Raw genomic sequence first — 13,020 nt, 5'->3', positions numbered from 1 at the left:
TGACACCTGAAAATAAAAAAATAGGGTCAATACCCCATGTGCGATCACCTGGTGGAATAAAGCGGTACGCTACAATGACCAGAGGTATTTTGAACCAATTTCAATGGTTGCTGGAAGACAGGGAAGCCTGTGGAATCATACTAACATAATCATAAGACTTTAAACAAACAAAAGAATACCTATTTTGGGGGGCAATCCCCCCATATACCTCCTCAGACCACGATTGTTCTAATGCCGTGAACAAACTTTGGTACATCACTGGTGATGAAGGTTGTGTTGAAGTTTCATCGAAATAGTGTGTGTAGTTTCAGAGAAGAAAGCAAATACCTATTTTGAGGGGTCAAACCTGGACCCACTTTGACCACCGGTAAACCCCATTTGACCCAGATTTTTTTTAATGCCATGAACAAACTTGAGTTGCAACATACAAAATATAATTTGTGCCAAGTTTGGTTACAATCCAAACAGCAGTTTTGGAGAAGTTGCAAATGTTTACGGACTGTCGGACTGATGGACGGACGACGCACCATCACATAAGCTCCCCAGAACAACGTTCCAGGTGAGATAAAAACCACTAATATATTAGTTTTCTGCATTCAAATACAGTATTTGGACTGAAATGTTGTCAAAAGTGGAGATGCAATAATGTAGTTGTCAAAATACAGTAATGTGCGCTGAGTGGGTTCATCAAAAATGTAGTGGTCTGAGAGGGTCATTAACCAGTGTGGCAGCTACATTCAAGTGTAAGGTGTGCACAGAGAGAGCTGCATATGGAGGAAATCTTGAGTTGGATCTTGGAGACGGCATGAAACTGGAAGGTGTGAAAACATTTTGCTACCTCGGAGACATGCTGAATGGAGAAGGTGGATCAGACTCGGCAACGGTTACTAGAGCGAGATGTGCATGGAAGAAGTTTCGGGAACTGAGTGGTGTGCTGACGAGGAGGGGAGTGTCGTTGAAGCTGAAGGGAAAGGTGTATGCTGCATGTGTGAGAAGTGTTATGATTTATGGGAGCGAGACATGGGTAATGAACATAGAGCAGCAACGAAGGCTGGAAAGGGTGGAAATGCGAATGGTTCGGTGGATGTGCGGAGTATCGTTGAGAGAGAGGAAGACAAATGATGAATTGTGAAGGATGATGGGAATAGAGCCTGTGATTGATGCTGTGAAGAGGAACAGGTTGAGATGGTTTGGTCATGTGTTGAGGAAGGATGAAAGTGACTGGTTGAGAAGAGTGATGGAAATGAATGTAGAAGGAAGTAGAGGACGGGGAAGACCGAGAAAGACTTAGCTAAAGGTGGTGGAAGAAGAAATGCGGGCAAGGAGTTAACAAGGGGAGATGTGGTGTGTGATTGATTGATGTGATTGAGCCTGTGATTGATGCTGTGAAGAGGAACAGGTTGAGATGGTTTGGTCATGTGTTGAGGAAGGATGAAAGTGACTGGTTGAGAAGAGTGATGGAAATGAATGTAGAAGGAAGTAGAGGACGGGGAAGACCGAGAAAGACTTAGCTAAAGGTGGTGGAAGAAGAAATGCGGGCAAGGAGTTAACAAGGGGAGATGCAGAAAATAGGGCAAAATGGAGAAGATTGTCATGGGGCCCGCAAGGCTAACCCCCGCTCTTACAGGGAAAATGGCCTTAAAATGCCTGTTGTGTGTTGTTGTATTCAAATGCAGTACTTGGACTGAAATGTTGTCAAAAGTGAAGATGCAACTAACAAGTTAAAAATGTCCCCCTGCTTCATGAAAAAAATTGTTTCCATTAATCATTCATACAAAAGCACTCCTGAACAGCCGAAGTTAAATAATCCAATTTAAACATTGAATAATTTGGAGGCAAAAAAAAGAAGCAGCAATCCACCGATTGGCAGAAGTCTTGCATATCTGTGTCAGTTGTGATATTCAGGTCAGGTCACGTGTCGTCACATCTCATCAGATCGATCAGTCAGGTGCCATCACATCCATGCCAGGCAATCCGGAAGTCCATAGACATCCAAGCCGTCCATCCATCCATTAACCTCAAACATTCTGTGTCGTTCAGTCCTGTCCACTACTTTGTAACGGCCATCGACGCGATTCTTGATTCTCCTCTAGCTCTCTGGCCTTCACCCTCACCTACCAACAATTCTCCCTATAAACAGTCATGGCGAAGAATATGTCCAAGATAATCCACCTTACGTTTCTTGATGGAATATAACAAGCTTCTCCTATAACAAGATGTGATATTGCAGCTTTTGAAATTCTTGTTTTCAAACTCGAACAGGAGCTCGAACAAGCAAAGAGCAAAGATGGAGTCGTCAGGGGGAACCGTGATAAGATTCGGGTTTCACCTGCTACTCCTCAACCCTTAATGATGAAGGAATAAGCATCCAAATATTTCCCTACATTTACCTTTCAAACATACCGATCGCCAACCCCTGCTCTGTGGGGGAAAATGGCCTCTAAAGGTTTTTTTTTTTTTAAACCGTTCAAACACAAGGCTCAGAGAAGAGCTTGAATGTAAAATATGAAGGATAATGATACGAGTAGGCATCGATGTACACCCTGCACCAATGAATTCACCATGGACTCATTGATAGTGGACCAATTAGTTGGCAATGGACCAATTGATAAAGAATTGAATATGGGATAAAGTAGTCCAGTTTTTGTTCTAACTCAGGTCCTATTTCACCTGTTAGTTCATATCAAATATAAATTGTCAGACAAGGAAAAAAGCTTGTCGCACCAACATGTTCATTTTAAACTCTCCTGACGTTTTATACCCAATTTTCACACGTCCAACCCACGAGAAATTCCATTAGTCCATCACACTGGATAAGTGTACACCTTGCATTACACCAACCATCGTTGTTCTTGTTTCCAAGAGTCCAGGGCTCATCGGCGTCAAAGTGAGTGTCTCCACCAATTCCGGGACCCGGAAAGTACGCGTGAGCCAGGAAGCCACCTTCGCCGTCAAATGGAGAACTATCACGGTGGAATCCAGAAGCAAAGAAAATGAGGATGTCAGCCTCACGACGCCCACTTTGCACTTCAGCATACTCTACTTCTTCAAAAGACAGGGGCGTGACACGCTGCCACACGTTGAAGGCACGCCTGATCGCCTGATGGGTCTTCGCTTCTCCCACCTTTGGCGTGTAGTTTTGGAGGCTAGGGGGTGGTTCAAGGTAGATGGCAAAGAGTGAGATGACGAAGGAAGAAACATCCAAGTAATACCCTACATTCAACTTTCAAGACAAACACACACACAATTCAGTTGATGCCGATTTGTTTGCATCAAACCAATACAGGGAATAATACTAGGCTCAGTAGTATCATCATACTAAAATACGCCATTTCATGCCTGTCTGTCCGTCTGTCTGATGAATTTTTGATGCCAATACATTCCGTCCTTACTTATCCAATCTCAACCAAACTTGACAGGATGACTAAGGGGGTACATAATGAAGGTTTTAGCACATTAATTCGCCTCCCTCCCCAAGGGGGTTTTCTCCCCCGAGCGGGTTTTCCCCACCATTGCCATCAATGGGTTGCGTGTTGAGGTGTATAGCCATATTAAGTGAACTTTATCGTGGCGTTTGTCGAAAGAAGAAGATTTATCGTGGCGTTTTTCCAAATAAGAAGATTTATCTTGGCGTTTTTCCAAAGATGCTTTTAATAACAAAATTAATGATAATCGCATGTTATTAATGTTATTACAAAACAATATTAATACTTATAATGTCCCACTTCTCCCAAAGCGTTTTTCCTGCCGTGATAACGTGTATAAATAGTTTATAGTTATAATGGCGCTTCCGTGTGAGCAGCGGCTTCTACAGGAAGTAAAAATATTATAAACCACAAACACGTATGATTAGCTTTCTAAACAGTCGCTAATGCTCTTTATAACACTAAATGAAGAAATTTGGAGGACTCCCAGCATCCGTGAAGTAAGGTTTACTTACAGAACTGAGTGAAGATCTACTGTACTCTATATAACCCACAAATGTTGGGTTAATAACATGGCCCTTTCTGCCGCTACCATGGCATTTTTCATAGCGAACTTTTGAAACTCGCTCCTGCTGTTTAACACAAAACTTAAAGGGAGGAAGACCGGGGTGTGCTCATTTACCAAGCAGCTTGCTTGCGTTTGCCAAGCCAGCCGTTCCTTAACGGTTTTGAATGGAGTGCTTGCTCAAATGCTTAAACCACTTGGCGATCTCTCCACAAGAAACTTGGTAAATGCACACACACCCAATGTTCTTGAGATCCGACCATAGATCAACTGTAATCTACAAACCCCAAAGAGGAATGACCCTTTTTTTCCGCTCCCGTAGTGAGTGGGTCTACTAGTTAGTACAAATTCAGTAATGCTTTGCCAGACTAAAATACTGTAAGAAAAGCAAGTAGAAAACATTACTTAGGCGGATGAAGGACAACCTATGTGAAAATTATGTGTCAGCGAGGAGTTATAAGCAATACCCAATAGTGTGTCCATTAAATTGACCCTATTAATAGTAGATGTGGCTCAGGTAGAACTCTAAACAGTGGGTGTGCTCTTCATATGATGGATGACAGTCAAGTATAAATCTTGCCAATGATGTAGCTGTAAAGATAGGTGGGAATGTTAACTCAAGATCAGCGACATACAGGGGAAAAGGTGGTCTCAATAGACATGCAGCTGATTGAACACCACTGCTGAGAAAAGGGAACTGCAGCAAAATGTCGAAACGGGTGTCAGACCACAAAGAGCAGGATGTGTGCCCTTTATAGAGGTGATTCCAAGTTTGAATTGTTCAGCAAAAACCAACGACAGTTTGTTGATGGCGGAGAGGAGATCATAGTCAATGTACAGTATCTCATGAAACATGGTGGCGGATCTGTAGTTCATCTCAGCAATTGGCCTGGAGAGGAACATCCTTTGGAAAAGTGAACGTCAACTTGCGCATCACATCCCTGGAAGGCCACAATGAAGTATGCGGCACTCTTTAACCATCGTGTAAAGTTTCCCAGCAGCTACAAAAACCAAATTAAAAGCAAACCGTGTCCGGCAAACACCATTTCCACCGAGAAGTGCAGTTGCTGCTTGTAAGTCATTGAGCACGGCAAGAGTGTGACACCGTGGGATGCAATGTATCGTGATACGCGTCAAAATATATCATTACCTAAGCGAGCTGAATGAGGATGTGTTCTTAAAGTTTAGCAACTTTCTGCAAGGCCATATTTTGTGCCAAGGATATGCTGTGGCAAGAATAAATGTTGCGGCTTGTAAATAGCTTCCATCTATGATGTTCTGAAAAGTGTTACAAAAATGTACACTTTTGAAAGTTTTTACTTTGAAAGTTTTAAAGTAAAGTTTTAAAGTTTTAGTCCAGTAATTTTCTCAATTAATTATTAATTATTTCTCCTAGACCTGTTTCGCAATCACCACGCAGCAAACTTAAGGTTATAGTAGTAGCCTTAAATTGTATCAGACGTAACATTTTTCTAAATTATATTTAACATCTATCATGTGGATGTTATGATTGAATTTTACTTTGTCTGCAAAATTCAATCAGTTGGCTTTTGAGATCACGTAACGCAACGTGCCAGCATTTCCGTGACAGGTGGAAGCATCCAGGAATATGAAAAGGTCAATTCGGTTGTCACATTGGAAGGTTTACCCTTCACTTTGCTCAGCTCAGGTGCCAACTGGTGGATTTTTCAGTGGTGTCCGATGATTGGTACATTTCATTTGTATAATCAAATGAAACATGAAGAGGTGGGCAAATAAATATTTTCACAAGCATTGTGAGTTCCTGGATGTTTTACTTTTCCAGTAGGTTTGGTGAGACCAGATTAGTCATGGATATGAATAACGGTGCATTCGCTGGAAAGTATACAATAGAGTATTGTAAACACAGCAGTTTATTGATACCAAAAGTTTTATATTTTGGAAAAACATTTGGTTTGAAAGAATAAATTGTATTATCTGTATTTACTAGCAAATAATATAGGGCGACCACTGGAAGCTCGGAAATGCAATGTCGACAGATGGAGTCTTTGTCTTGCTTATTCACTTACTGGTGTTGGCTTAGCGGTTAGGGTGCCGGCTTGGGATCCTAGGATCCTGGGTTCAAATCCCGGTCGATCGCTGAATTAACGCCGGGGGGGTTGACTCAGCTTGTCATCCTTCTGAGGTCGGCAAATTGAGTACCAGTTCACTAGTAATTCCCTGTGTGCCGCAAGAGGCGACTAACAGGGTTGGTGGCAGGAAGGGCATCCGGCCATAAAACATTGCTTCAAAAAGGGGACCACGGTGCCTGAAAAAGGCCAACCCCCGCTCTGCAGGGAAAAATGGCCTCTAAAGGTGGTTCTATTCACTTACCGATTACCAAGTGCAGGTTCTACTCAACGTCGAGCAGACAATGCCACCTAGTGCCAGTAATGTTGAGCGCACCTGTAAGTGATCCGTCTGTGGTGCCATTTCTGGCCAGTGAGGGCATAGCGTCTACGTCGACCCACAATTCCTCCAGAGATCGGTCGGTCTAGCACGCCACACCGTGGTCGTCTCATCCACCTGCAGAACAATACCAATATCGTCTTCCACCAGTAATATCAGTCCCCAATGGGAAGTTACACAGAAAGTCAAATGATTCCATATTGACAAGCTAGATGTTGGTAAAATTATGAAAGGAAATATCAGTGAGGAGGAAGAGCTTACCTTTTACTACTTGGATCACTTTGGAAGACATGTAGAAGGTAGAAAAAAGGAGTCATAGTGAGAGTCATAGTCAAAGAGAAGTTTGTAGTTGGGAGATTCCATAATCATCAAACTTGCGAGAATCATAGAGCAGCGAATGCAAAAGTACAAGCAAATCAAAGTTATTCAAACGGCAAAGGCTCAGAAAGTGGATGAGCCTGTCAATTTCAACAAAACCTCAAAATGGTTCTTCTCTCTCACTTTCCTCCTGTTCAGTGATTCCCACAATTATTTGAGACTATAGTATAGAGCGAAGCAGGACTTATCAATGTCAGAAGCAGGTAATTTAGTTAATTTGTAACGAAATAGACTTACATGAGGGTAGTGTTGTCAAGCCAGCCAGTGGAGTTCAGGCCATACATGTGCTGCATTGCAGAGATGGCTTGGGCCAGCAACCTAGGCTGCTGTAAGTCTGCACCACCTTTGTGTAGGTATCCATACTTCTCCAACCAGATCTGTAGATACAATTGCCAATGAAATTGCCATTCAAATGGAAACTGCAGGGTATTGCAGGAAAAAGAGGAGGCTGCTTAATGGGGATTTAAAAAAAGGATCACGTGTAGGAATGAAATGTAAGATAATTAACTGGGAACCTTTTACTCCTGGAGGGGAGATTGGGACAGGTTGGACACTGTGAATCAAATTCCACAGGTGGAAGAAAGCATATTAAGAAATTGAGGTTAGCAGAAAACTTGTGTTTTGGAAAGGCAAAGAAGGAAAGGGTTACTCGATGAATGCAAGCAACTTGCAGACATGCCAGAGGGGACTCACAAACATCAAGGACCATTACCACATAATGGCCATTTCACTACAACTACTGGATTATTTCACAGCTACAAAACAAAAGGCATCACATGCTTTCTTGTATCCTTTCTCTTGTATATATTTACTAAAGACAGGTGCACGTCATATACCCCATAAAAATCAGGATGGCTCAATAAATACCCTTAAAACGGAACAACATAATAAACCAATGGCAAACATTTCATGAAAGATGGGATGATGATGGCATACCATAACTAGAAAGCATCCCAAAATGCAAAGCCCGTCTGTGTCCACTTTGTACAACACTCAAAATAAAGTTTACAAAAAAGAACAGCTCTAAAATATAGATATTTGCACATTTTATTAACTTGTGTTCACCAAATTCTCAAAATAAAGGTTTGTTGAAAATTTGATGACAAAAACTCAAATGGTAAAAAACGTTATGGGACAGACAGATAGACAGACAATTACAAAACCACGTCACACACTACATGGGGGGGGGGGGGGGGGGGGGGATGGGCTAAAGATGGTATGATTATGGCATATTATTTATAAAAGATGGGATGAAGATGGCTAACGTATTAATCTAATGCAACCTTCACATACACGGATTATTCTTACGAGTCCTTACGGATCGCCAACTCGTAGTCAATCACAAGCATCCGTAAATAACTCGCTGGTATCCGTAGATAACTCGTCACAACTCGCAACAACTTTTGACATGTCAAAAACCATCTTCCGTTATTTACGGATGCTTGCGATTGACTACGAGTTGGCGATCCGTAAGGACTCGTAAGAATAATCCGTGTATGTGAAGGCACCCTAACGTATTCACATTTTATCTGATTTTTAAAATCTTTATCACTTTGGAGTAGTTTGTGAAGACTCGCTATATTAAGTTTGATTTGAAAGCATCATGAAATAAGCTCAGGTGGCATCAAAATGTGAAAACTTTGGAAGGGGGGGAGGGGGAATAGTTTTGCAGGCCACTATATATTTTTACGGCACAGCCCATAGGGCAAAGCAGGCGAGAACAGTGTTTATCCGTCTGTATGTATGTATGTCTGTCCCCTCAAACATATACCAATCAGAGCTGAGTATCTGGTCACATGACAGGGTGATGTGATTACATCTGATATCTTTATGGCGTACAACGGCTGACTCCACACTCCGGCATTTTAATTTATATGCCGTTCAGGCCGAACATATCGTTGAACCTGTGATATATCACAATTGCCATGCTCTACCTTCACGTTTTTCATTCATTGTGAAACACAAACAAACCGATTGTAAAAATGATCATCAAATATCGAAACGCATAGTCATCTTCAATATATTAAAGTAGCGACAGTTTTGTGTCCGGTTGACTCCACCGACCGACATTTTAATTTACGAGTACACCCGCTCACTACGGGAGCAGCAGTGAGAGTCATTCCTCTTTGGGGTATATAGATTACAGTCGATCTATGGTCGGGTCTCAAGAACATTGGGTGTGTGTTCATTTACCAAGTTTCTTGTGGAGAGATCACCATTTGGTTGAAGCATTCGAGCAAGCACTTGATTCAAAACCGTTAAGGAACGGCTGGCTTGGCAAGCGCAAGTAAGCTGCTTGGTAAATGAGCATAACCCGGGCTTCCTCCCTTTCAGTTTCATGTTAAACAGTAGGAAAAGTGGGTTTCAATGGTGGTTTTCAAAACAAAACCATAATTGGTGGTTTTCAAAACAAAACCATAATTGGTGGGTTTCAAAAGGCCGCTACGAAAAACGCCACTTTAGCGGCAGGAAGGGTCATGTTATTTACCCAACCCTTGTGGAGTATATAAATTACAGCAGATCTTCTCTCAGTTTTACCTCAGGGATGTGCGGGATTCCTCCACATTTCTTTGTTCAATGTTATAATCAGCATTAGCGACTATTTAAAAAGCTAATCATATGTTTTTGTGGTTTATAATATTTTACAAGCCCAGCTACGCAGATGTCAGACTTCCGGTCTTGTTTTGTTTTATTCTGGGGCCATAAGAGTAATTATACGAGATCTTTGCATCTTTTCGTGAAAGAAGAAGCATCCGTTCGTGTGTGTTTGTATATGTATGTGAGTGTTTTAACCATGGCCACCGCTAGCTAATTATATAAAAGGGGTAGCCTGAGGGAATGCATCCTCGGGTTAACAGGAAATGATAGGAACCCAACTCGTATCATCCATGGATATTTCTCGTATTTCCTATATTCTCATGAGTCTAATTTGCATTCAAGAACAGGATAATTAAGGTTAACCATTTTGAAATTGCCACTGTGGTCTAAATGCTGAAAATTATGTTTAAAAGACTATTTGAATCACAGATTTCGCACGAGCAACGGGCAGGTTAAAAGTGCTCGGCGAGCAGAACCGAGTCCGTGTAAACACACTCACAGTGTGTGTGCAAAAGGCCTTTTCAGCATTCATACATCATTCATTTTGAAAGTCATGTACTATATTTCAAAAAGTTCAATGAAGAGAATGTGAAACCATAGACTTTGTGGAAAACAATTGTTTCAATAGGGAGGAACCACCATTAGAGGCCATTTTTCCCCGCAGAGCAGGCGTTGGCCTTTTTCGGGCACCGTGGTCCCCTTTTTGGAGCAGTGTTTTACGGCCGGATGCCCTTCCTGCCGCCAACCCTGTTAGTCGCCTCTTGCGACACACAGGTAATTACCAGTGAACTGGTACTCAATTTGCCGACCTCAGAAGGATGACAGGCTGAGTGAACCCCCCTGGTGTTAATTCAGCGATCGACCGGGATTGGAACCCAGGATCCGAGGATCCAAAGCCTGCACCCTAACCGCAAAGCCAACACCAGGCTTCTGTTTCAATAGGGAGGGAGAAAGAAAAACGTTCCTTCGTTTCTCAAATCAAATTGCAGCAAGGGTGTTTGGTTAACTTAGTACAATACTTGTGACACAATAAGAACTTTAGAAATATACCCTAACATCCGTTAAAGTTCAATGCTGTATTAATTATTGTTTTGAATGACAGTTGAAACGGATTCGTTATAAGCCAGCTCAAATCTGCATCTTGGAATTGAAGACTCTTGAGTTCTGTAAGAATTAAGGCCGACGGTGCAGGCGACTCGTTTTGGAGCAGTTTGTTCATCTCGATCATAAAGTCGATGCATCCAGTGCTTGAGAGAACACAACAAAGTTAATCTATGTGTAAATTCAGCTACACCGATGCATATTTATATTGCGAATTGATTTATTGAAAACCTTCGCAGAACTCTCAAAGGCTGTATAATGATTAAATGTAAAGGGCATTCAACAATGTTTCAAGACCTCAGAGGACGATTACATGTTCAAACCTCCAAGCTCCATGTTATCCTTAATTGAACATCAATATCGAAATTCATGTCCCAGTAGTCCATGTAACCATGGTAACGTCCTCCGGGACCAATTTTGCAACCACATGACTACACAAGGAACAAAAGGACTAGCATCCCTTTCACCAGACTTGGTGGTGTGATGGTTAGAGCGTCCGCCCTGAGTCTGCGAGGTTGGGGTTTCAAACCCCGGCCAAGTCACACCAAAGACTTTACAGATGGTACGTGCTGCTTCCTTTCTTGATGCTCAGCATTTAAAGAGGATAGAACATGGACCAAACAACCATAGGTAGGTAATACCAGTGCAGGCTTTGAAGAGCCTAATAGCCTCCTCTTGCATTGAGGTTCCTGGTAAGGGAACATGTAAATTATTACTACTATGACCTCATTAATCGGCCCCAATGATTCGCACCTTCTTGTGGGATCAGCTGGGGAACGTTTTTGGCCAAGTCTTCCATGGACCAGCTGGCCAGACCTGATGTTCGACTGAAGGAGATTTCAACAGGAATTTGTAATTTGTTCAGAATAATAACAGAAACACGTTTGACCTTACAAGGAACATCAAAGCAGGAGGCCATTATAGGCCCATCAAGCCTGAGAGATGGTTGCCAACCTTTGCCAAATCTTAAATGCTGAGCATGAAGAAAGAAAGCATCAGCTGCCATTTTCAAAGTCTTTGGTATTATTTATCCGGGGTTCGAACCCCCGACCTCCCAGACTCAGAACAGATCGTCTGAGTATTATATTACTCCAATGAGGATGGTGGTGATAACTCGCCTTGTGAAACAACAATCCGACAGTTTATAGTCGGGAAAAGAATGGAACCCACACCACACACTATAAGGATAACAAGCGTTATGCCTAGGTCCCCCGTCGGGGAAGTGATGTGAGTTGACAAAGTGGAAGACGCAGAAAACATGCTATGATATGATATTTCGCTCACAAGGTTCAGACATACATGGAGGCGGCCATCTTGGATTTTGACGTGGCGACCCAATTTTCAATAGCTTTCTTCCTTATGCCTAGATACACCCACACACCAGATTAGAAGTTGGTACTTCGCTTATTTTTCAAGATATTCCGCTCACAAGGTTCAGACATACATGGAGGCGGCCATCTTGGATTTTGACGTGGCGACCCAATTTTCAATAGCGTTCTTCCTTATGCGTAGATACACCCACACACCAGATTAGAAGTTAGTAGTTCGTTTATTTTTCAAGATATTTCGCTCACAAGGTTCCAGACATATATATGGTGGCGGCCATCTTGGATTTTGAAGTGGCGACCCAATTTTCAATAGGTTTCTTCCTTATGCCGAGATACACCCACACATCAGATTAGAAGTTGGTACTTCGCTTATTTTTCAAGATATTTTGCTCACAAGGGTCAGACATATATATGGTGGAGGCCATCTTGGATTTTGACGTGGCGACCCAATTTTCAATAGCGTTCTTCCTTGTGCCGAGATACACCCACACACCAGATTAGAAGTTGGTACTTCGCTTATTTTTCAAGATATTCCGCTCACACGGTTCAGACATACATGGCATCAGACATACATGGCGGCGGCCATTTTGGATTTTGACGTGGGTTGCACCCACACACCAAATTCGAATGCGGCCCTTCACTTACACATGCACGCACGCCCGCACGCACACACGCACACATATATATATATATATATATATAACTGTAAGAAATAGTAGAAACTCCAAAGTACGAGCAGGGCGTCTCATTTGTATTGAATATATAATCGTTAGATTAAATAAGACGCGGACGTAGCTTCAGGACGTCGATCTTTAATTGTCGACAGCTTTCGACCAACAAAGGTCTTCTTCTGAGTCTACAAAAACAGCAGGCATGTCTTATCAGTCAAGTGTGTATGGTGATGTGTGTGAGATGTGTGATGTGAGTAAAAAATTGCATACAGAAGGAAGAGCCACGCCAAAGTTCACTCACCAGCCCCAAGTTTGACGGAAGTGACCGTGACGGCGTGACGCAAACGGTCACTTCCGTTAGGGTGCGCGTGCATATACAAATATAGAGATATACATACATAAACACACAAGCATATATTCATATCCCATTTATATTCATATAATATATTTATATATTTATATAAATGACATATAAAGGTAGAATGAATGAATGAATGAATGAATGAATGAATGAGTTACGGTTAACA

At 42.1% G+C, this 13,020-nt stretch overlaps 1 protein-coding gene across 1 annotated transcript in view; it reads right to left on the bottom strand.

Annotated features, from left to right (window-relative positions):
- LOC137433799 (matrix metalloproteinase-16) overlaps window positions 1–13,020 on the bottom strand; it is a 155,291-nt gene that overhangs the window by 37,438 nt on the left and 104,833 nt on the right. Inside the window, exons 2-4 of the mRNA XM_068126157.2 lie at window positions 7,033–7,172; window positions 6,415–6,534; window positions 2,842–3,146 (exon numbers count right to left, since the gene is read on the bottom strand). Of these exons, the coding sequence (XP_067982258.1) occupies window positions 2,842–3,146; window positions 6,415–6,534; window positions 7,033–7,172 (565 nt within the window). The remainder of the gene's footprint in view (window positions 1–2,841; window positions 3,147–6,414; window positions 6,535–7,032; window positions 7,173–13,020) is intronic.

Source organism: Myxine glutinosa, chromosome 10, assembly GCF_964187855.1.
Source record: "Myxine glutinosa chromosome 10, kmMyxGlut1.1, whole genome shotgun sequence".
Classification (NCBI taxonomy): domain Eukaryota; kingdom Metazoa; phylum Chordata; class Myxini; order Myxiniformes; family Myxinidae; genus Myxine; species Myxine glutinosa.
The sequence above is the reverse complement of the archived record's forward strand: the minus strand, read 5'-3'. Positions and strand labels throughout refer to the sequence as shown.